The sequence below is a fragment of the Labeo rohita genome, chromosome 16 (assembly GCF_022985175.1).
Source record: "Labeo rohita strain BAU-BD-2019 chromosome 16, IGBB_LRoh.1.0, whole genome shotgun sequence".
Lineage (NCBI taxonomy): Eukaryota > Metazoa > Chordata > Actinopteri > Cypriniformes > Cyprinidae > Labeo > Labeo rohita.
The window spans coordinates 8,010,053-8,036,100 of NC_066884.1; the positions used below are offsets into that span (position 1 = coordinate 8,010,053).

At 34.5% G+C, this 26,048-nt stretch overlaps 1 protein-coding gene and 1 long non-coding RNA gene across 2 annotated transcripts; one reads left to right on the top strand and one right to left on the bottom strand.

The window, feature by feature from the left end:
- Positions 1-798: 798 nt before the first annotated feature.
- Positions 799-18,014, bottom strand: LOC127179034 (uncharacterized). The gene is made up of 9 exons (XM_051132284.1): positions 17,880-18,014; positions 17,687-17,785; positions 14,981-15,057; positions 14,557-14,854; positions 14,307-14,461; positions 4,094-4,391; positions 3,844-3,998; positions 1,715-1,997; positions 799-1,487 (listed from the first exon to the last, which is right to left on the bottom strand). Exons 3-9 carry the CDS (start codon positions 15,051-15,053, stop codon positions 1,337-1,339), a joined length of 1,413 nt encoding a protein of 470 aa, XP_050988241.1. The 5' UTR covers positions 15,054-15,057; positions 17,687-17,785; positions 17,880-18,014; the 3' UTR covers positions 799-1,336.
- LOC127179035 (uncharacterized) lies at positions 13,216-14,011 on the top strand. Its single transcript, XR_007829465.1, has 2 exons — positions 13,216-13,365; positions 13,796-14,011. It is a non-coding gene; the product is annotated as an uncharacterized LOC127179035 (long non-coding RNA).
- Positions 18,015-26,048: the final 8,034 nt, after the last annotated feature.

Consider the following 26,048-nt stretch of genomic DNA (forward strand, 5'->3'; position numbering starts at 1 on the left):
GACTAGATGATGTGGAGGTTGAACAAGTAGTTTTGAGAATTTCATTTCTGAGCTGACAAATGCACCAAACTGTAAGCTGACTTTGGCACTTTTATCTCCATCAAAGGTTCTGATTGGTGTGTGATAAATTTTGACTCCTAGTGTTTCCACTTGGTTAATTGTGTGCTAATTGAGCTCAAACTTTGCAGACTTGAGTGAACAATATTGAATGCTAGAGCCTTCTAAATGATCACATGGTGTAAGCACTGAGAAATGTAGGGATTTGTGTGTAGAGTTTTGCAGTTCACCAACAGTTCACCAAATCTGACTCATGTGTTAAAGCAGGGGAATAGTGTTTATAGTTCAGGGAAATGTGTGTGCTGTTTGAAAAATGGCATTATGGTTTTGAAATTTTAGTTCAAAAGATTGGTCATAGTGTTTTAGCAATTGAAAAAAACTGTAATCGTATTGCAAACTCTGAGTAAATGTCTGTTTAAAGTAAAGCAACCAAATGTAGTTCCCTGTTAGATTGCTGTCTCCATGCCTACACAAATAAGATCCAGCCCCGGACACCAGATCCCGTCAGAAAATATCAGTTTGTCCAGTATCAGAACGACTCGTCAGCAGAGAGGTCTAATACTCAAACCCTGTTAACAGGAGGTCTGGTCTGGTACCCAAAATACCCAAAACACTATTAGCAGTCTTCTATCAGCCAAGAAGTTGACTGAGGAAAAACCAGTGAAAATGAAGAGCAGAAGCAGGAGACGAAGTAATGATGATAAAAAGGAGCAGAGTTTATTGAATAGTCTTAGTTCAGACTTTGTCTGAAGAACACAAATCCAACAAGTATTGTTATACCAAACTGATTCAAAACAACATCCCATAAACCCTGAGTTTCCATAAACATTCCCTTGTATCTCTTGTTCATGAAGACAAACAGCCCTTGAAACTACACAGTCATAAGACTAAACAACAATGGAAAAAATATATAAAAAACAACTATAATATAATATAAATGACTAATCAATTAATGAATCAATAAAATGAATATATAAATGACTATAATGATTATTATAAATGATTAATGATTAAATGAATAATAACATGATGAAATGATTATAAATGAATAAATGAATGAAAAATAAATGAAGAATATATAAAAAGAAAGCAAAACACAACACAAATGTATGGTTGCTCTCAAGGCAAAACACACACAGTTTGCATTTGAGGATTGTCCGATCATTCATCCCCCAACACCACCAACCCCCCCAAATTTAGATCCTGTTATTTTATGTCTTTTCTGTTTAGACCATGTTATTTAATATCCTTTGTCCTTCTTCTGTTATTTAAGTGCTTCTCAATCCAGTGGTGAGCCGTACACTTCAACCTCACACAGTGTAAGATATTCTTCCCGTCCTGGAATAACAACATTAATGTAACGTCCTTCCATCCCATCACATTCAAAGGTGGTGGAAAAACCAGGAGGAATGGAAGAGATCACAGCACACCTGAAGAAAGAGTGAGTTAAGCATCTTGAGAAACTCTGAACTACCGTCCATATCCAAAGGTCAACTTAATTAAATACAAGTGATCAGGTTAAAAACAAAAACACAATATTGCACCCATCTGTAACTAAATTATATTTACCTTTTTAGCACTGTACTAATTCTCATACTGTAGTAAATGCTAAATGTATTTAAAGAAAAATAAAGAGATTTAGAGCTGATTTATTTACCTGGGATTGTCATTGCCGTTGTTGTCCAGACTGTTTCCAATTCTGATTTCTGCCCCATTCAGTCTTACAGCAAAGAAATCTACTCTGTTTGTTATTACTACTGAAAACACTTTGTGCCTTTTCAGTAGGTCCAGTCTCCACCAGGGATTGAGGGTTTTTTCGGTCTGAGAACAGGATCCATGATTGACATTACCATCTTTATTCCCATCAATGGCATTGGATGCAAAGTTGTTTTCAAGGGGGACTTTTTGTGTAGCTTTGCCTTTTAAAGCCACATTTTCACCTACAACAACAGATGAGTTTCAAGTGAATTCATAGTTTTGAATAAAGAACTTTCCTTACAGTCTAGAAATGGAATATAGAATAACAATATTGTTAAATCTTAACCCTTGTGTGTCAATAAAAAAAAAAGTTACACATAGGTCCTTAGTGGACAAAAATGTCCATGTCAAAAAAACTGTCATAAAAAATTTGAAGCTTGGGAGCACAGACTTAAGTTTGGTCTCATTTTAAAGGAGACCCATGGCAGGTTATTGTTCAAGTAGAAAAAGTTTAAAAAGTGAAACAAAACAAAGTTATAGAGGTTAACGTTTATGAAAATATATATATTTTTAAACATGTTAAACTTTAATCCTGCTAGAAAATCAAAGCCATGTGATTTTCCAGATATGAGGTTGATATCTCAAAAAATTAGCTTTCAGGGAGATTTTGTTTGGGCGCAGTGTTTTCCCCATTAGATGCCAGCAAAACTCCACTGGTGTACACAGTGGTTGGATTTGTGATTTGCAGTAGAGTTTTTCTCTCTTAAATATTACAAGAACACACACACAATTTTTTTAATGACACACATACAGACTACACTCTGACATCCATACCAACACACCCACACAATTATAGACACATTATTTATCCAATTAAAGGAAAGGCAAGACGAGCGCTTGAGATTAAAAAGTATTTAAATTTTTTAAATGAAAATAACCGATCTTTTCGCTAGATAAGACCCTTCTTTCTTTTGGAAGTTCAAAATCGGGGCACCATATCAGTCCATTATATGGAGAAAAGTGCAGAAATGTTTTCCTCAAAAAACATAATTTCTTTACAACTGAGGAAAGAAAGACACGAACATCTTGGATGACAAGGGGGTGAGTAAATTATATGTGAATCTTTGTTTTGGAAGTGGACTTTTCCTTTAACTCTATAATACGCAGAAGCGGAAAACAGGAATAAAAATAAAGCCTAGCAAACAGAATGAAAACCTGTAAACAAAAATCACATCATTTTACAGTTAAATGGCACTGAGATTAAATACTGCAGTTTTAATGGGTTTCAATGGGAACATTTTTGTCCTTAAGGTCCTGAGAGGAACAATTTTGTGTACCTCTAGTTCATAAAATTTTAAGCTTGGTCTTATTTTAAAGAAGACGCATGGCAGACTATTGTTGAAGTAGAAAAAGTTATAGGGTTAGGTTTTTATAAATGAAAAGTTTAAAAAGTTATATAGGGTTTAGGTTTATGAAATTGCTTTATGAATAAAATTTTATATAAAATATATATTTTATGAAATATGTTGAACTCTAAACCTGCTAGAAAATCAAAGCCATAAATCTAAACAAGTTGTGTTCCAAATTTGAGGTTGATATCTCAAAAAATGAGCTTTCAGAAAAATTTTGTTTCCTTATTAGATGCCAGCAAAACGCTGCAGTGGTTGGATTTGTGATTTGCAGTAGAGTTTTTTCTCTCTCAAATATTACAAGCACACACAATTTTTTTATGACACATACAAACCACACTCTGACATCCATACCAACACACCCACACAATTATAGATGCATTATATATCCAATTAGCTCTATAATATGCATAAGCAAAGGATTTGCTTTATTAAGGTCCCTCGTTTGAGCCCCAGCAGTGACAGGAGACCTTTCTGTGTGAAGTTTGCATGTTCTCCCTGTGTCAGTGTGGGTTTATGCTGGGTATTCTAGTTTCCTCCCCAAAACCCCAAGACATGCAGATTAGGTGAACTAAACATTCTAAATTGTACTGACTTGTGTGTGCAATTGACTTTTGTATAGATTAACTGGTTCTCGCCAAGGATATAGCAATAGATGCTGAAATGTTCATATTCTCACCATCAGGAGCTGGATAACCATAAACCTCAACTTCACAGAGGGTAAGAACTCGATTAGATCCAGGTATGACCACATTGATGTAACGGCCTGAAATGCCTTTCTTCAAATCAAAAGTGAGGGATCTCCCATCTGGAACGGATGAAATCTTTCCAGCCCTGAATAGAAATCACAGCACAATGTGTGATTGTGTGTTTGTGTATCACATTGTTCTTTAAGATAACCTTTTAAAATAGCTTTGTAGTTTTATTACAATGGGTTGCTGTTGCCGTTGTTCAGCAGAGAGTTTCCAATGTGTATCTCGGCTCCATCAAGTCTTTCAGGACAGCAGTCTTTTCGGTTGGTGATAGTTATGGAGGTCACTACGTACTCGTCTAGTAAATCCAATCTCCACCATGGGTCATTTTGCGAATCAGTATGAGTACAGGATCCATGATGAAAATGTGAGTCAAGATTTCCATCAATAGCATTGCTGGCATGGCCTTCTCCTGACCAAGGATCCCCGACCAGGTCTGATTGTGTGGCCCTGCCATATAAAGCAAGATTTTTGGCTGAAATTGACAAAGCACTTTAGTCAAAGATTATTTTATACCAAAATATGAAAACAGTGTCTATAATATATTGCAAAGCATGTCTGTATTAATGAAATAAACCAACTGTAATTTTTTTATCTTTACCTTTAGCTGTAGTTGTGTCTGTAAACCAAGGCATCATAGAAATACAAAGCAGGAAAAACACATGCATCTTCATTGTTCTGAAAATGAGAAAAACCAAGCTTTACTTTTCATTTACAGTTTCATCATAAATGAAGTCAGGAAATCATTTATAATTCAAATTTATAAATAAAATGTCATGCAGTGATAACATGTATAACTATTCCAAAAAGAATCGATTCCTCGATTCCGAGACATTGGGAATTGAGAGTCGATTCCAAAGGTTGGAATCGATTCCGTCAGGGGGAATCGACTCCCCATTCAGAGCAGTTTTCAGTTCAACAAAGCTTAAATATGGGCGCCTCTCAAACAAACGGCTGTATCATATGAGGACTGCATATCTCGGCTGCTGTCATCAAACGTCACTGAACGTCGATTCATGAAAATAAACTGATTGAAAAGAGTCGGTTCTGAGCATGTTTGAGTTTGAGGATGCAGCCTTCTGTTAAGCACTTATTAATTTGCCTTTTCTTGCTCACTAATAGTGATTAGAAGTCTGATTCGTTGCCATGAAAAGGTTCTTTCGGATAGATCGTTTTATTGAACCAGTTCGAAAATGATTCAGAAGTTATTTTACGGTGGAACTGGTTTATATTGTCCACATACCCTGGTGAAAAAAACAGCATATGCTGGTTAGGTATGTTTTGATGCTGGTTTATGCTGGTCCTTGATCAGCAACATGACCAGCTAAGACCAGCATAAACCAGCATCAAAACATACCTAACCAGCATATGCTGTTTTTTTCACCAGGGTGACCACTGCACAACAGAATAGATCATGACGTGACTGAGGGTCTTGGTCCTATTTCCATCTTAAATAAAATGCTATTTTTAACTTTTCTATCAGCTTGTGATAATTTGTGAAATTTCCTTTTTTTCTTTTTCGTCTTCTTCTTTCTTTTGGTATGTTTTTGTTCATTTTGTGTGTTTTCTCTTTCTGCTGTTATTTATTTATTTTTTTGCAGTTGAATTTGCAATTTGAAACGTTGCCTTGTTTTTTTGTTCGATGATGAAACTGAATTTAAAAATAATAATAATAATCACGTCCCAGCTGGGCTCGTCACTTTTTGAGGTCCCCCCACTGATCTATATATAATGACTGGATCGCTCATTGCGTTCTAAACTGCCGTTAGGCAGTGAAGCCACCGGAAGTGTTCCATCCGCCATCTTACTATTCCCTACCGGCAGAGAGCACCATTGACTCCCAGCCAAACCGCTGACCTAAATCACCTGATTTTAAGCGTATCAGTCACACAGGACTAGTTTTTATAATATGTGTATGTAAATTCATTTTTACTTAAAATGTTATTTGCGATGTTTATCGTCTTTTCGAGCAGGATAAGCGATGTTTTGAAATCGTTCAGGTGGGCGTATCAGCTGCGCACTTGCCGACACAGTTAACTGATCCAACACAAAATATATGTCTTTATGTAAGCAATTATGCAGGACATATTAAACATGAAGGTATATCTGGTATCTGAAATTGATTTGAATATACAATAAACAATACACAAGCCTCTTACTATATTGCTCTATGCTGTATTGAAATTCAAATCTTGGAAAGCTCGATGTATTTAAATCCGTACCATACGTCATTAGTCCAAGTTGTGTATATTTTAATGTCCCTAATTGAGAAACATCAATTTCAAACTCTTAAAGATCGCGCAAATTCTATTATATTAAGTGCCTTACGTTATCTGACTATAACTCTACCTGATTTTGCCCAATTTCGTCAATGACAATAGTCTGAAATAAAGTCACAGCTGAGCCGCATCTCTATTCCGTTTATAAATGAACGTGCGTTTTTAAACGAGTCATTGATTCAATTACACATTCGTAAAGAGAGTCGCTTGCTTCATTTCTGAATGAATGATTCAGTGATAAAATACCACCATCTGCTGACCGTTTTAGTTTCATTTTCATTTTATCTTTTATTATTTTATTTAAATCATTTGATATATCTATATTCAGAATGTTATATTTGACATTTTTGTATTATTAACGTTTATTATTAACATTTATCTCAACATGAATGTTATGTAGGCTGAATTAAGAAACGTTTAAATCATTACCTGCTTCAAAATGATGTGAACGAAATCATTGTTGAAACATGCATTTAGCCTGTGCGAATAAAACCACTATAACAAAACAGCATAAACAGTGATTAACTGTAAGGCAAATTACATGTATACAAAGCATAAATGTTTATTCAGATTTCAGAATGAGAATTTTGTCATTTGTTAACATGGTGAACGTCCGATGTTTATCATGTTCATATGATGTTCGCTCTTGTAATGTATATGAACTTTTTAATAAGCAGAAGGAATTCCGGACATTAAACAAATAAATGCTTACATGCTTAGGAGGTTTGCGTTGTGAGAATGTACAGTGAGACGTCAGATATGAAAACGCTGACTTGTTATGTGATGTTTTCTCATTAAAATCGTATTATTTCCTATTCATTCAATAGAATGTTTGCGAATACTAGGGAATAGCAAAATGGCGGCGCAGTAGCTTCACTTCTATGACGTCATGAGCAAGTTTTCAACTCCGCCCACGACTGCTCTCGGCTACTCTCGTTGATCGCTGTCTGTATCCGTAGATGAAGTCGAACACACCTCTTGAGAAGGGTCTGGCTGCAGACTTGCACGTCCGAAAGTGACGTCACTTGCAGTCGATTTTATTTTTACTTTATTTATTTTATTTTATTTTTAATTGAATCTCTCAACATTTTACAACAGTAGCCAGGTGGTGAAGACGAGAAAAAATAAACTAAATTACAATGCCACTCGCAATCGCCACTTGCACTCCCTGCCACGTCACTTGCAATCCACACAAATGGTGCGTGTTGCCAATAGAGACAAGACGCTGTGGTCGTTAAAAACGATTAAAACTAATTTAATAGCATAACGTACAGGGTCCTGCAAGTCATCTGTAGGAGATTAAAAATAAGACCCGAGCATTACTGATTGAACTACTCAAAGTATTCAACTATTCAATACACAATATAGCAGAAAATATTTCGTTAGAAAGGGTAAACATAATACACGCTGCGTGTAAACAAATAACGAGTAGAAGTGACATGAATCAAGCAGTGCGTCATCTAGACATGCGCAATAAGTCACAATATAGCACAAGATAGCACACAAACACGATAATCTCAATTATTAAATAGAATTGAGAATAGAAACTTACTTTATGGCATCAACGCACACAATATAAAGCTATATTAAATCTCTGAACAGCACGACCACTCTCATTCGCACAGTCCCACGTACTACAATCACTTCTCTGTCAAGACTCTGTGCATAACGGTGCGCTGTTCATTGCTTATTGCGTGCGCTCAGGTTGTGTTGAAGCACATCAGTTTGCACCAGAGCTGCCCATACGTGATCGCTCAGTTCTCTATGCAGCCTTTCTTACACACTGTAAAGAACCTTTTCTGCATTTGAAAGTTTCCATGGATGTTCAAGGTTCTTCATTGGTACCAGTATAGAACCTTTATTTTTAAAAGTGTGTCTGTCAGGTTTCTGTCACTTTTATGTAATACAGCCCTGACACATCTCGTCTATGTGTTATCTTTTTTGTGAGCACACGTGTTGTTTATTTCTGTGCTCTTTGTTGGTTGTTTTGTTGTGTTTGGCGTTGTGAGCTTGTGAGCTTTTAATAGGCCGCTGTTGAAATGTCTTGTGCAAACACCCTGTTCTTGTTATGTTTTGTGTGAGCACATGGCTTTGTTTTTGTTTCTATGTGCCATGTGCTGTCAAATCAATTGTCTAGCCCTGCCCATCTTGTTATCTGATTCTTGCTCCACCTTTCCTCCCTCAACTCCTTGTTTCCAAAAAAATCTAAATATTGAGAAAATCGCATTTAAAGTTGTCCAAATCAAGTTCTTAGCAATGCATATTACTAATTAAAAATTAAGTTTTGATATATTTATGGAAATTTGATATATTTATGGAAATTTACAAAATATCTTTATGAAAAATAATCTTTACTTACTATCCTAATGATTTTTGGCACAGTATTTCTGATTTATTGCTACAGATATACCCCTGCTACTTGCGACTGGTTTTGTGTTCCAGGGTCACATATATTTATCTTGAGAATGAGCAGTGCGTTGTCTTCAAAGATAACAGAGATATAATTCAAGTTAAGAACAGTTAAATGAGAACAATTAACAGGACAAAACAAAAGTGGGCATAACCTGTTGCTTTTAATTGTGGGAAGGAAGAAGGTTTGAGAATTCTGTGCTGCATTTCAAGTAGTGGCACTAGTCTATTTACAAGGTTTGGACACTGAATCAGAAAGAACTACAACATTCAGTTTTACAGACCTTTGAACTGAACCTTCAGCCTTTGGCTGGCTCCATCCCTGTATCTTATCTACAGCCTGTTTGTAAAGAAATATCTCGTAATCATACGTAAAATAGGGCTTTATAGCTTCTCATAGCCTTTTACATATTCATTTTTGGGGGTTTGTACACTGATACACACTATCTGTTTTGAACAAATGCATGTGAACTAATTAAAGTCTAAAATGAACATTAAATAGAAAGAACTTGGATAAATTGTTGCAAAATTGTACTAAAACATCCTTTCTCTGCAAATAAATATATGATCAATTGTTTTACAGAAAAATACATTTCTAAATATATATTTGTGCATGGGGCACAAACTAACGCGGGATTAATTGTAACACTCATGGTTTAAATATTTCCACACGCTAGCATAACCAAATTTAGGGTATTTACTAGTTGCCATATACTATACGCTATACTATATACTATACTATTTTCACTGTACAGAGAAAATGTGCACCAAAATTCAAAAGTCTTTTGAAGATATCGCTGAATATTTATTTTACCATAATAAAAGTACATTTCTATATGGTCAGTCATAGTGTATAGACTGTCAAACTTCTAACAATTAGAGTTTTTTAACTGCTTACACACATTTTCAAAACTTTGCCTCTATTTTTCAAAACTTTACACACAAATCCAAGAATTGCACACACAAAATGCAAAATGCCTTACATCTCTTGCAAAGTGAAGCACTGCATTCAAAATATCACAAACACATCTCCAAAAGCAAACATTTGTCATATGCTGCAAACACCTTCGCCTTAATATTATATTCTATCATATGCACACAGTTATTCAAAACCTAAAGCTCTTCTTTCATGAGCCCCTATTTACATTTCTGTACAAGACTGAAAGTAATTGGCAGAGAGATGTTGAAAAATTCACAGCAGAAACAAGAAAGCAAGATTGAAACCAAGATTGTTTTTTTTTTTACTGTAAGCATTTGTGGTTGTGAATAAAGTATTACACAGTATGAAAGAAAAGAAATACACTTCCAGTCAAATGTTTTTGAACAGTAAGATTTTTTATGTTTTTTTTTTTTAAAAGAAGTCTCTTCAGCTCACCAAGCCTGCATTTATTTGATCCAAAGTAGAGGAAAACAGTAAATTTTAAGAACGGATATTTTTACAGTTTTTCTCAATTGCTAAAACACTATAACTAGTCTTTTGAACTAAAATTTCAAAACCATAATGCCATTTTTCAAAAAGCACACCCATTTCCCTGAACTATAAACACTATCCCCCTGCTTTAACACATGAGTCAGATTTGGTGAACTGTTACTGCAAAACTCTACACACAAATCCCTACATTTCTCAGTGCTTACACCATGTGATCATTTAGAAAGCACTAGCATTCAATATTGTTCACTCGAGTCTGCAAAGTTTGAGCTCAATTAGCACACAATTACCCAAGTGGAAACACTAGGAGTCAAAATCTATCACACACCAATCAGAACCTTCGATGGAGATAAAAGTGCCAAAGTCAGCTTAGTTTGGTGCATTTCTCAGATCAGAAATGAAATTCTCAAAACTACTTGTTCAACCTCCACATCATCTAGTCACTTGTGCACATTGTGCAATTTTTTTTTTTTTTTAACAAGTTGCGTTTGCTTTGGTATATTCATGCAGCTGATTATGCAACTGATTTGTCTGCGGTTTTCATGTTGCTATAGTCTTTCCCCTCAAAACATCAAGTCATTAGCTCATTGTATATGTCTTTGCAGTAAATGCTACATTTTTGATCTAGCTGTCAAGCATATTCTACACATTTCTATTAGACTTTTTGTAAATTTGCCATGAATTGTTCAAGTGAATACTGACTTTCACTAATGTAGAGACTACAGATCAACCGATGATAAAGCAGTTCTCTGTAATAGCTCAAAGGTACATCTCAACATCTCATGAACCTTCAGTTGGGAAGCATATATAGACAGAGGACAACACAAGAGTTACAAATTCTGGACTTTCTAATTTATATTTCGGCCTTTGCCCATATTTCTCTTTTCTATTTCACAATGACTTTGTAATGTATTTATATTTTATTTCTTTTTTTTTATGTTGATTTTTTTTTTTGTCAGACCACTAGTAAAAGTGTAACTGTGTATCCTATCTGGTCTTTTTCAATCAATATCCCGCATACAGTAATATGCAATTTCGAAGACAAAGAATAGGAGGTGAAAGAGGAAGAGGAGGAGAAGAAGGAGGAGGACGACGACAACAACATGGAAGAGAAATAGGAAGGGCAAGGGCAAGAAAACAAGCAGTCTTCTATATTTTAGCTGATGCGTGCCAGGGTTATAACCAATTAGAGTGTGATGTTGAGGAGGTTGTTTGGCCTGTCCCAGACCAAAGACATGGATGCTGGGGTAGAATAATTATTTTTGTTGTTGTTTGCTGTTTTGTGCTGTACTCTACAGTACAATAAATTAAGGATTAAAACACTTGCAAATGCATACATTTGTTGTGTTCATCATTTTTTTTTTCCAAGCAACAGTTATTACCAGTTTTCGTAGTATTGTTTTCAATTGATCTCATCAGTGTGTAAAACTGTGTTGTAGTGTGTGTGTTTTTGAGGGTTTGTGTGTCATGTCTAAGAGAAAAGTTTGTTTTTTTCAGCAAGATTGAGTTGTTTTGAGTGGAGAGCTTCATTTTGACCTGAATATAGTAAGTTCGGAGAATTGAGTTAGAAGTTACGGATTTGTGTTTAGAGTTTCGCAAAAGCGAGGCATAATTTCAAGAAATGTGTTTAAGCAATTGAGAAAAACTGTAATATTTAAAATAACTCTTTTATATTTGAATATATTTTAAAATGTAATTTATTGCTGTGAATTCAAAGCTGATGTCACATCTTGGAGGTTGGGCAGAGGAGCACCAATAATCCTCTCAAAAGTCCTAACTGTCCATTGCAGTCTCTTGATGTCTGATTTGGTAGCTGAACCAAACCAGACAGTCCTGGTCCATCTACTCCTCTCTCTAGTTCACCTTGTCCTCTCCCTGGTCCAACCAGTCCTCTTCTTCATCCAACTCTCCCTCATCCAGACATTTTCTTTCTGTTTTTTGCTTCTCTGTATTGTTTTGAACAAAACCAATCCAGAGTGCCTTTTTTATTGTGCATGGGCATGTAATGGAAATACTTAAAATTATTCATTAAGAATGAAATCAGCTATTTTAAAATAATTCTTGTCAGCTCTTTTAAGCTGCTGTTGTTGCAAAAGTAGGGGCTTTACACTATATTCATTTGTAAAAAAGATAAGAAAGATCCATGATTTTGGTATGAAGTGAGATTGTGTGAAAAGAAAATTTCAGAAAACGTATGATTTGACTAAATATTGTGTGAAAACAACATGAATTGTGGTATGGCAGATATTGTGCCAGTTGTGTTTAGAGTTTTGAAAATGTGACTACAGATTGGACAAAGCGATGTTAGCAATTGAAAAAAAATGTAACTGAGGCCTGTAGAGTCTGAGGTGAAGTTCTGCCATTTGTGCCATAGATGTAGAGAGGGTGAACAGACGGTTGCTGATTGACAATGACCAGAAACACACCTCTTGTTAAAAATATTTAAATCTTTTTTTTTTTTTTTTAAGAAGAAAACTGTATGTTCTATAAGAATAATTGTATTAAAATGTCTCTCTAAAACTCATTCAATACATTTTCTTTGGGAAAATCACTGAACAGGTAGTCTGTATGTGCTCTCGCATTGTCAGTAGATATAGGGATGAGACTGGATGAGGCAGACAGTTCATGCAATAATTGTTTTAATTACACGTTTAATACAGAGGCAAAATGAAGTAACTACACATTTCGTCCAAAATGAGTTTACTGCATTACTGAAAATATCTTATTATCACACAATATAATATGACTTGTGATAGATGAATTTGACTTGATCAAATTCATATTCAAAGAGCTAAAATATTGTGAGTAGTGTTTGTGGCTGCTGTTTACTGTGTGAATAAACAATCCTGATGCGTTCTGACTAAGTTCTACAAGACATTTTACAATCTTCGATGACCTGGAATGCTGGGAATCTTTTAAAAGTATAATCATAAAATAAAAGCATAATTTAGTTTAAAAATAAAACAAAACAACCCTATAATGGCTCTATCAAGTCAATATCATTAGCTCAGGAATAACAGAATGCTGCCTGTTGCATTGTGTCATATTTGGAAAAAAGGATAAAAGATGATATGCTTAAAATCACAAGTTTGATGGAATAGCAAACAAGCTTGAATAGACATATATGTTTAGGAATCATAAGACGTTTTGCTGCATTATTGTGCTTTTTTTTTTTTGTTTGTTTGTTTTCTCAAAAAGACATGAATAATGTCCAATTAACAGTGATTGGAATCTAGTTTGAATGTAGCTAGACATTTTTTAATTTATATGTTTATATATGTTATATGTTTTATGTTCATTTAAACATATTAGCCTAGAGTGAGTTGCTGTAGGTGTACTTTTTTCTTCATGTGGAGCATGACAATTATTACATTATTATCTCTATAAACTCGTTTAATACATTTTCTTTGGGAAATGTGTTGATGTTGTGGTTTTCTTGGGGCAAATGAGCAGTACTATCCCATATAAAGTATAAATCACTAAACAGATAGTCTGTATGTGCTCTTGCATTGTCAGTAGATATAGGGATGAGACTGGATGAGGCAGACAGTTCATGCAATAATCGTTTTAATTACACGTTTAGTACAGAGGCAAAGTCACTGAACATTTCGTCCAAAATGAGTTTTCTGTGTTACTGAAAATATCTTATTATCACACAATATACATGCATGTCCAGTTTTTAAGCATATCATCTTTTATCCTTTTTTCCAAATATGACACAATGCGACAGGCAGCATTCTGTTAATCCTGAGCTAATGATAGGTTTACTTTTTTCTTCATGTGGAGCATGACAATTATTACACTTTAATTTTTTTTAAATTGCTTTTCAATCCAGTGGTGATCCAAAAACTTTAACCTCACACAGTGTAAGATATTCTTCCCGTCCTGGAATAACAACATTAATGTAACGTCCTTCCATCCCATCACATTCAAAGGTGGCGGAAAGACCAGCAGGAATGGAAGAGATCACAGCACACCTGAAGAAAAGGAGAGTTAAGCATCTGATCAAATTCTAAACTACCATCCATATCCAAAGCAAAACCCAGCAGCTACACTGCAAGTCGATGTAATTAAATACAAGCGTTGAGATTAATAAACAACAGATGAGATCCAAGTGAATTCATAGTTTTGAACAAAGAACTTGCCTTATAGTCTACAAATGAAATATAGGACAACAACATTGTTGCTTTATTGAATATCTGCTGTTTTTGATTAATTACTTTTATCAGAGCCACACTGTTCAAATCCTGATCATAAATGTTCATATTCTCACCATAAAAAGCTGGATAACCGTAAACCTCGACCTCACAAAGGGTAAGAACTCGATTAGATCCAGGTATGACCACATTGACGTAACGGCCTGGAATGCCTTTCTTCAAATCAAAAGTGACGGATCCCCCAGCTGGAACGGATGAAATCTTTCCAGCCCTAAATAGAAATCACAGCACAATGTGTGATTGTGTGTTTGTGTATCACATTGTTCTTTAAGAGAACCTTTTAAAATAGTTTTGTAGTTTTCTTACAATGGGTTGCTGTTGCCGTTGTTCAGCAGAGAGTTTCCAATGTGTATCTCGGCTCCATCAAGTCTTTCAGGACAGCAGTCTTTTCGGTTGGTGATAGTTACGGAGGTCACTACGTACTCCTCTAGTAAATCCAATCTCCACCATGGGTCATTTTGCGATTCAGTATGAGTACAGGATCCATGATGAAAATGTGAGTCAAGATTTCCATCAATAGCATTGCTGGCATGGCTCTCTCCTGACCAAGGATCCCCGACCAGGTCTGATTGTGTGGCCTTGCCATATAAAGCAATATTTCTGGCTGAAATTTTATACCAAAAGTTTTCTGAAAATTATTTTTTATACCAAAATATGCAGTGCATGTAATGTATTGCAAAGCACATCTGTATTATTGAAATAAACCAACTGTACATTTTTTTATATTTACCTGTAGCTGCAGTTGTGACTGTAAACCAAGGCATCATAGAAATACAAAGCAGGAAAAACACATGCATTTCCATTGTTCTGAAAATGAGAAAAACCAAGCTTTTAAAAAATATGCTTTTTATTTACAGTTTCATCATAAAGGAATTTTATGATTTATAATTACATTTTACAGTTTTTCTCAATTGCTTAAACACATTTCTTGAAATTATGCCTCGCTTTTGCGGAACTCTAAACACAAATCCGTAACTTCTAACTCAATTCCCTAAACTTACTATATTCAGGTCAAAATGAAGCTCTCCACTCAAAACCACTCAATCTTGCTGAAAAAACAAACTTTGCTCTCAGACATGACACACAAACCCTCAAAAACACACACACTATAACACAGTTTTACACACTGATGAGATCAATTCAAAACAATACTACGAAAACTGGTAATAAGTGTTGCTTGGGGAAATTTTTTTTTTTAAATTAACACGATGAACACAACAAATGTATGCATTTGCAAGTGTTTTAATCCTTAATTTATTGTACTGTAGAACAGCAAACAACAACAAAAATAATTGTTCTGCCCCAGCACCCTGTCTTTGGTCTGGGACAGGCCAAACAACCTCCTCAACATCACAGACTAAATTGGGCATGGACAGGCAGCAGAGGTAAAATCCCCTTGCATGGCACGCATCAACTAAAATATATAAGACTGCTTGTTTTCTTGCCCTTCCTATTTCTCTTCCATGTTGTTGTCGTCATTCTTCACCTTATACTCTTTGTCTTCGAAATTGCATATTACTGTATGCGGGATATTGATTGAAAAAGAGCAGATAGTATTCACAGTTACACTTTTACTAGTGGTCTGAAAAAAAAAAAAAAAAAAAATATATATATATATATATATATATATATATAATAATATAACAAAATAAAATAACATATAAATACATTACAAAGTCATTGTGCAATAGGAAAGAAAAAAAGTAAATATGGGCAAAGGCGGAAATATACATTAGAAAGTGCACTGTCAGAATTTGTAACTGTGTTGTGTTGTCCTCTGTCTATATATGCTTTCCAACTGAAGGTTCATGAGATGTTGAGATGTACCTTTGAGCTATTTCAAAGAACTGCTTTATCATTGGTTGATCTGTAGTCTCTGGTGAAAGTCAGTATTCACTTTAACAATTTATGGCAAATATACAAAAAGTCTAATAGAAATGTGTAGAATATGCTTGACCGTTTATGACAACTAGATAAAAAGTTTAGCATTTCCTGCAAAGACATATACGATGAGCTAATGACTTGATGTTTTGAGGGGTAAGACTATAGCAACATGACAATAGGGACTGAAAATGTAGGAAAAAGCAGACAAATCCATTGCATAATCAGTTACATGAACGTACCAAAGCAAACACAACTTGTTAAAAAAAAAATTAGAAACATTTTATGATGTGCACAAGTGATTACATGATGTGGAGGTTGAACAAGTAGTTTTGAGAATTTCATTTCTGATCTGAGAAAAGCACCAAACTGTAAACTGACTTTGGCCCTTTTATCTAAATCAAAGCTTCTGATTGGTGTGTGATAAATTTTGACTCCTAGTGTTTCCACTTGGGTAATTGTGTACTAATTGAGCTCAAACTTTGCAGACTTGAGTGAACAATATTGAATGCTAGTGCTTTCTAAATGACCACATGATGTAAGCACTGAGAAATGTAGGGATTTGTGTGTAGAGTTTTGCAGTAACAGTTCACCAAATCTGACTCATGTGTTAAAGCAGGGGAGTAGTGTTTATAGTTTAGGAAAATGGGTGTGCTTTTTGAAAAATGGCATTATGGTTTTGAAATTTTAGTTCAAAAGACTACTTATAGTGTTTTAGCAATCGAGAAAAACTGTAAAATGCAATTAGTAGAATTTTTTGAGGGATTTAACAGAATGTAACTGAAGTCATTTTAGTAAGTAAAATGTAACACAGTGATAACATGCACATGAAAATATATTTTTAAAAGTGCCTGTATAATATGATCACATTAATGATTTTTTAATATTGATACTGACATTTTTAATGTCACATGTAAATGCACATGTATTTTAAAACAGCACATGTATTTAAATGCACATGTATTTTAAAACAGAATAAGGGTCTCTCAAAGACAAAATAAAATTATGGGCATTAAGTGCTGGTCATCATTCAAAAGCAAGGGACCAGCTGTATTTAAATGACATTTAAAGGTGTGGATGCTTTTCTAAATTATCTGGTATACACATGCTTTATCACAACTGTGCTAAATTTTATGTGATACAGTCAAGTGAAAAAGAAAGGACACCCTATTGATTTCCATGTTTTTTTTTTGTTTGTTTTTTTTTTTTTGTATCAGGACAATAAAAAATCTGGTCCTTGGCAGGTCTTAATTTTGGAAAAAAAAAAAAAAAAAAAACTGATCAACAACACATGCCATAACACATCATGTTATTATTTATTTAGCACGAATAAAGCCAATACGGAAAAGCCACGGGTGACAAACCAAGTGGTTTTCACATTGTTCTGGAGGAATTTTTGCCCATTCTTCTTTATAATGTTGTTCAATTTTATTGAGGTTGTGGGTCTTTGTTTATACTGTTCGATGATGTGTTCTTTTATCTTACACCTTTAACCCTATGATTATTCAGGTAGGCTAAGGATAGTCGAATCTAGCCTAAACGATAAAGTACTCACCCGTCCGCAGGTTGCAGTCCTTCAGGAATGATGTAAAAGACTCGCTTGTGTTTGTTCTTGTTTGAGGCTCAGTTATAAGTTTAGTCTCACAGGAGGCAACTGTAACAACAAAATCAATTATTTTATTGGTTACAATACAAAGCAGTTAATGCAAAAATAAAACAAAATATCAGCTAAGATACAAGTTATGTACTTCAAACTTGGCGCCCTTTGTTAGGGTATCAGATGTCCTTCACGCTTAATGCAGGCAGCATCCGAAGAGTAGTTCACTCCTCAGACCTTTTTATAATACTTCTTGGGTAATCCCTATTACTCATCAATGTCTCTCATCACAGATGTCCTTCCTCTTTAGTAGTCTTCCTCTTCTCTATCGTAATCTTCATCTGGCTCACCTCTGCTTGATGTTGCAACATGTTTTCTTCACCATTATCAAACTCAGACATTTAACTTTCACAATTGTTGCTTATTCATCCTAACAAACAACTTCTGCAAGTGAAAACATATTTATGTTAAAGCATATATTGCATATAACTTACAGTTTTTTTCAATTGCTAACAAGCATTTACCAATACTTAAAGTACTTTTTCTAAACTCTTAACACAGCAACACACCTACATCACACAATTAGCAAAATAGTTCATTTTGTGGCCAAAACCACATTTTGTTAAATGAATACAAACTCTACATTTCAAAATGCTGAATACCCTTTTCTACATATACTAATTATTTCAAAGCACAGCAAACCTGATTCAAAATAGAGTCATGCAGTCAAAACATTGCCACTAGTTTCTATCCAACAGAAACATATAGTCAATCATAGTACAGTGACTGTCAAAATACTAACAGTTGATGGCTTTACAAAAACTGCATTGCTTGTCGTGTTTCAGTTCTACCTGCATATAATAGACAATATAAAAATTAATATTTTTTTCTGTAATTTAGCTTTCAGTTTACCTTCAACTGAAACCCGTTTAACATTTTTAAGTGTTGAATGTGTTTGTTCTTGGCAACATACAACTCAATAAGTCAGTGAATCACTTTATAGAATGTACAAGAGAAAATCCACCATACATGGCCTTTGGTTACTATGCAAACTTGTTTCCATCACAGTATAAGAAAAATAAAATAAAAACAGTAATCTTTTGATCTCACAATTCAGACTTCTACTGGAATTGTGAGTTTACATCTTGCAATTTAGACTTTATCAGAATTAGAGATATTGTATGTTCACAATTGCAAAAAAAAAAAAAAAAAAAAAAAAAAGAATTCAGAATTGTGAGAAACAATATAATAAAGTCAAAATACAAAAATACAAAATACAAAATATAATAAAGTCAAAAAACAAAATACAAAAGTCAAATTACCCATTATATTCTATGGCAGAAATAAGCTTTCATAGGTTTCACATGTGTAAAGGTGGAAAAACAAACAAACAAACAAACAAACAAACAAACAAACATAAAAATGCATAGTCCAACACATTCTTACTCCTTTCTACTTCTCCTGTTTTTCTGAACTACTCCTCTCCCTTTGCCAGGCATTATTTTTTCTCTCTCTTAGATTTTTTGTGTTGTTCTGCATCCACAAAACCAAATCAAAGAGGTCTTTTTTACTCTATGTTGTTGATGTAATGGAAAGAGCTTCAACACCTGACTAATCCTCAAACTGAGAATGGAATCAGCTTTTATAAATATTTTAGTGATTACTTGTTATTGTTACTTAAAGGTGCTAATCAGTTGTTACAGTATTTTATATAGAGAGAATTTTTTCAATACTTTTGAGCTGTTGTTGTTGCAGAAGTAGAAGCTTAATACTATATTTAAGGTTTGGAACATTAGGTCTTCATTTCTGAGACTAAAAAGATCCATGATTTTGGTTTTGGGTAAGCATTGTATGAAAAGTAAATGTAAGCATTTTAGAAACATGATAATTGATTGCATATTGTGTGAAAACAACACAAATTGTGTTAATGGTATGGTCACAACAGACGGATGTTGTGCTAATTGTGTTTAGAGTTTTGAAAATGTGACTAGAGATTGGACAAAAGGATGTTAGCAACTGAAAAAAAAATGTAAAAACAAGCAAATGATATAACACTGAAACAGGTAAATAGCAATATCAATATCCAAAACACCCCCTTCTTGCTATTTCCTGGTTCAGTCTAACACATTTATTATTCTTTCATTTTCAGGTGCATATACCCTTAAAAGGCTTTGATCTTTTTAATTCAATTAATTCAGTGTATATCTGGCCTTAATTATCTTTATTTTCCCAAGAACATTCATGTACTCTTTAATCCAAATTTTTCCCTTTTTAGGTTTCAGTACATCTTCTCTAAGCACCATATTTCTTATAATATCATGTTAGGGCCAAATTGTTATACTGTGCTTCACAACGGTAAGGTACCACCCAAATTTAGCGGTAAATTGGTTATTTCATTTTGCTATGAAAGAATCTCACACCTTTTATAGTGTCTGGATTGGGATTCGAGTCTCAAGTAAGACATTGGTCGCCAACTTCCTTCTGGGATCCTGGGGCTTATTTAACACCCCAAAAAGCATGTCCTAAAGTAAACTATTTTGCACTTGAAATGGCTGCAATTATTGTTGGTAGGAGGAGGCACCGCAGAGAACAGAGAATGCGTGGTAGAAGGGAGAGGAATTTTTCCACATGTATTAATTTATTTGGAATGCCAGAAGAACACATTATCCAAACATATCGTTTGCCAAACCATGTTATTTTTTATTTGCTTCAGGAAAAAAAAAAGACGACTTGGAGCCCTCAACTAGGAGTCACACAATACCAGGTCTATCAAAACTTTTAGCAAACCTTCATTTTTTGGCCTCCAGTTCTTTTCAACGCACTGCGGCTTCTGTATTTCTTTGTGCTTTTGGTATATTGCGTTGGATCGATATGTAAATGTTCATCGTAATCTTTGTCTGGCTCACCTCTGCTTGATGAGAACATGTTTTCTTCACCATTATCAAACTCAGACATCTAACTTTCATCTAACAGACATCAACTGTTACTTATTCATCCTGACAAACAAGGTATTTTTCTAACTACTGTCACAAACTTTATCATTCAACTGAGGCCTGTAGAGTCTAAGGTGAAGTTCTGCCATTTCTCTGAGTGTAACACAGTCTGATCTTGGGGTGAATTTGCTCGGACATCCACTCTTGGAAAGACTGGTGTCTGTCTTGAATGTCTTCCACTTGTGAATAATCTTTATCACTGTGGAATGATGGACATTTTTTGGAAATGCCCATATCAGCCAACAACTGCTTCTCTAAGATCATTGCTGATGTCTTTCCTCTTTGGCATTGTGTTAACACACACCTGAAGGCTCCAGACCAGCAAACTGCTAAAACTTGTGCTGTTATAGAGGTGCTCGCACGTCCTGATTTTGCTGCGTTAGATTTTACAGTTTTTCTCGATTGCTAAAACACTATAACCAATCTTTTGAACTAAAATTTCAAAACCATAATGCCATTTTTCAAAAAGCACACCCATTTACCTGAACTATAAACACTATTCCCCTACTTTAACACATGAGTCAGATTTGGTGAACTGTTACTGCAAAACTCTACACACAAATCCCTACATTTCTCAGTGCTTACACCATGTGATCATTTAGAAAGCACTAGCATTCAGTATTGTTCACTCAAGTCTGCAAAGTTGGAGCTCGGTTAGCACACAATTACCCAAGTGGAAACACTAGGAGTCAAAATTTATCACACACCAATCAGAACCTTCGATGGAGATAAAAGTGCCAAAGTCAGCTTACAGTTTGGTGCATTTCTCAGCTCAGAAATGAAATTCTCAAAACTACTTGTTCAACCTCCACATCATCTAGTCACTTGTGCACATCATAAAATGTTTCTCATTTTTTTGAACAAGTTGTGTTTGCTTTGGTACGTTCGTGCAACTGATTATGCAACTGTTTTGTCTGCAGTTTCCTACATTATCAGTTCCTATTGTCATGTTGCTATAGTCTTACCCCTCAAAACATCAAGTCATTAGCTCATCGTATATGTCTTTACAGTAAATGCTAATTTTTTTTGCACTTTCTAATTTTTATTTTTGCCTTTGCCCATATTTCTTTTTCTTTTCTATTTCACAATGACTTTGTAATGTATTTGTATTTTTATTTCTTTTTTTTTATCTTTTTATATATATATATATATATATATATATATATTTTTTTTTTTTGTTTTTTTTTTGTCAGACCACTAGTAAAAGTGTAACTGTGAATCCTATCCAGTCTTTTTCAATCAATATCCTGCATACAGTAATGTGTAATTTTGAAGAGGAAGAGTAGGAGGTGGAAGAGGAAGAGGAGGAGAAGTAGGAGGAGGTCGACGACAACAACAACGTGGAAGAGAAATAGGAAGGGCAAGGGCAAGAAAACAAGCAGTCTCATATATTTTAGTTGATGCGTGCCAGGGTTGGATCAGGCATGCAAGAGGATTTTACCGCCGCTGCCTGTCCAGGGTCAGTTTAGCCTGTGATGTTGAGGAGGTTCTTTGGCCTGTCCCACACCAAAGACAGGATGCTGGGGCAAATAATTATTTTTGTTTTGATAGTGTACTCTACAGTAAAATACAGTTTTTTTCAACTGCTTACACACATTTTCAAAACTTTGCCTCTTTTTTTTCAAAACTTTACACACAAATCTAAGAATTGCACACACAAAATGTAAAATGCCTCACATCTCTTGCAAAATGAAGCACTGCATTCAAAATATTACAAACGCGTCTCAAAAGCAAACATTTGTCTTACATTGGAAACACCTTTGCCATAATATTACATTTTTGCATATATCATATACACACAGTTATTCAAAACCTAAAGCTCTTCTTTCATGAGCTCCTATGTATATTTCTGTACAAGAATGAAAGTAATTGGCAGAGAGATGTTGAAAAACTCACAGTAAACAAGAAAGCAAGATTGAAACCAAGATTTTTATTTATTTATTTTTATTTTTTCTACTGTAAGCATTTGTGGTTGTGAATAAAGTATTACACAGTACAAAAGAAAAGAAATACACTACCAGTCAAAAGTTTTCGAACAGTAAGATATTGTTTTTTAAAGAAGTCTCTTCTGCTCACCAAGCCTGCATTTATTTGATCCAAAGTAGAGCAAATACAATATATATTTTTTAAATTATTCTTACTATTTAAAATAATTGTTTTATATTTGAATAAATTTAAAATGTTACAGTTTTTCTCAATTGCTTAAACACATTTCTTGAAATTATGCCTCGCTTTTGCGAAACTCTAAACACAAATCCGTAACTTCTAACTCAATTCTCCGAACTTACTATATTTAGGTCAAAATGAAGCTCTCCACTCAAAACAACTCAATCTTGCTGAAAAAAACAAACTTTTCTCTTAGACATGACACACAAACCCTCAAAAACACACACACTACAACACAGTTTTACACACTGATGAGATCAATTGAAAACAATACTACGAAAACTGGTAATAACTGTTGCTTGGGGAAAAAAAATGATGAATACAACAAATGTATGCATTTGCAAGTGTTTTACAGTTTTTCTCGATTGCTAAAACACTATAACCAGTCTTTTAAACTAAAATTTCAAAACCATAATGCCATTTTTCAAAAAGCACACCCATTTCCCTGAACTATAAACACTATTCCCCTACTTTAACACATGAGTCAGATTTGGTGAACTGTTACTGCAAAACTCTACACACAAATCCCTACATTTCTTAGTGCTTACCCCATGTGGTCATTTAGAAAGCACTAGTATTCAATATTGTTCACTCAAGTCTGCAAAGTTTGAGCTCAATTAGCACACAATTACCCAAGTGGAAACACTAGGAGTCAAAATTTATCACACACCAATCAGAACCTTCGATGGAGATAAAAGTGCCAAAGTCAGCTTACAGTTTGGTGCATTTCTCAGCTCAGAAATGAAATTCTCAAAACTACTTGTTCAACCTCCACATCATCTAGTCACTTGTGCACATCATAAAATGTTTCTAATTTTTTAAAAACAAATTGCGTTTGCTTTGGTATGTTCATGCAACTGATTATGCAACTGATTTGTCTGCGGTTTCCTACATTATCAGTTCCTATTGTCATGTTGCTCAAAATGTATTACATGTATATAGTTCTCTGTGCTATAGTCTTACCCCTCAAAATATCAAGTCATTAGCTCATGGAATATGTCTTTACAGTAAATGCTAAATTTTTGATCTAGTTGTCATAAACTGTCAAGCATATTCTACACATTTCTATTAGACTTTTTGTAAATTTGCCATGAATTGTTCAAGTGAATATTGACTTTCACTAATGTAGAAACTACAGATCAACCAATGATAAAGCAGTTCTCTGAAATAGCTCAAAGGTACATCTCAACATCTCATGAACCTTCAACTGGAAAGCATAAATAGACAGAGGACAACACAAGAGTTACAAATTCTGACAGTGGACTTTCTAATTTATATTTCCGCCTTTACTCTTATTTCTTTTTCTTTTCTATTTCACAGTGACTTTTAATGTATTTGTATTTTATTTATTTATTTTTTTATCTATATATATATATTTTTTTTTTTTTCCGACGACTACTAAAATTGTAAGTGTGAATCCTATCCGGTCTTTTTCAGTCATAAACCCTGCATACAGTAATGTGAAATTTCGAAGAGGAAGAGTAGGAGGTAAAAGAGAAAGAGGATGAGACGAAGGAGGAGGAGGATGACAACAACATGGAAGAGAAATAGGAAGGGCAAGGGCAAGAAAACAAGCAGTCTCATATATTTTAGTTGATGCATGCCAGGGTTGGATCAGGCTTGCAAGAGTGCTACCTTTTTTTTTTTACCAGCAGTTTTACCACTGCTGCCTGTCCAGGGCCAATTTAGTCTGTGATGTTGAGGAGGTTCTTTGGCCTGTTCCAGACCAAAGACAGGATGCTGGGGCAGAACAATTATTTTTGTTGTCTACAGTACAATAAATTAGGGATTAAAACACTTGCAAATGCATACATTTGTTGTGTTCATCATGTGAATTTTTTTTTTTTTTTTTTTCAAGCAACACTTGTTACCAGTTTTCGTAGTATTGTTTTGAATTGATCTCATCAGTGTGTAAAACTGTGTTGTAGTGTGTGTGTTTTTGAGGGTTTGTGTGTCATGTCTAAGAGAAAAGTTTGTTTTTTTTTTCAGCAAGATTGAATTGTTTTGAGTGGAGAGCTTCATTTTGACCTGAATATAGTAAGTTCGGGGGAATTGAGTTAGAAGTTACGGATTTGTGTCTAGAGTTTTGCAAAACCGAGGCATAATTTCAAGAAATGTGTTTAAGCAATTGAGAAAAACTGTAATCCTTAATTTATTGTACTGTAGAGTACAGCACAAAACAGCAAACAACAACAAAAATAATTATTCTACCCCAGCATCCATGTCTTTGGTCTGGGACAGGCCAAACAACCTCCTCAACATCACACTCTAATTGGTTATAACCCTGGCACGCATCAGCTAAAATATAGAAGACTGCTTGTTTTTTTGCCCTTGCACTTCCCATTTCTCTTCCATGTTGTTGTCGTCGTCCTCCTCCTTCTTCTCCTCCTCTTCCTCTTTCACCTCCTATTCTTTGTCTTCGAAATTGCATATTACTGTATGCGGGATATTGATTGAAAAAGACCAGATAGGATACACAGTTACACTTTTACTAGTGGTCTGACAAAAAAAAAAATCAACATAAAAAAATGAAATAAAATATAAATACATTACAAAGTCATTGTGAAATAGAAAAGAGAAATATGGGCAAAGGCCGAAATATAAATTAGAAAGTCCAGAATTTGTAACTCTTGTGTTGTCCTCTGTCTATATATGCTTCCCAACTGAAGGTTCATGAGATGTTGAGATGTACCTTTGAGCTATTTCAGAGAACTGCTTTATCATCGGTTGATCTGTAGTCTCTACATTAGTGAAAGTCAGTATTCACTTGAACAATTCATGGCAAATTTACAAAAAGTCTAATAGAAATGTGTAGAATATGCTTGACAGCTAGATCAAAAATGTAGCATTTACTGCAAAGACATATACAATGAGCTAATGACTTGATGTTTTGAGGGGTAAGACTATAGCAACATGACAATAGGAACTGATAATGTAAGAAAACCGCAGACAAATCAGTTGCATAATCAGCTGCATGAATATACCAAAGCAAACGCAACTTGTTAAAAAAAAAAAAAAATTGCACAATGTGCACAAGTGACTAGATGATGTGGAGGTTGAACAAGTAGTTTTGAGAATTTCATTTCTGATCTGAGAAATGCACCAAACTAAGCTGACTTTGGCACTTTTATCTCCATCAAAAGTTCTGATTGGTGTGTGAT

Bases quoted from the DNA above. Each gene is read 5' to 3' on its own strand.
- LOC127179034 (XM_051132284.1), bottom strand. From the start codon at position 15,053: ATGGAAATGCATGTGTTTTTCCTGCTTTGTATTTCTATGATGCCTTGG. The intron at 14,855-14,980 runs GTAAATATAAAA...ATAAAATTTCAG, and splicing joins AGTCACAACTGCAGCTACAG to CCAGAAATATTGCTTTATAT. The intron at 14,462-14,556 runs GTAAGAAAACTA...ATTTCTATTTAG, and splicing joins AACGGCAACAGCAACCCATT to GGCTGGAAAGATTTCATCCG.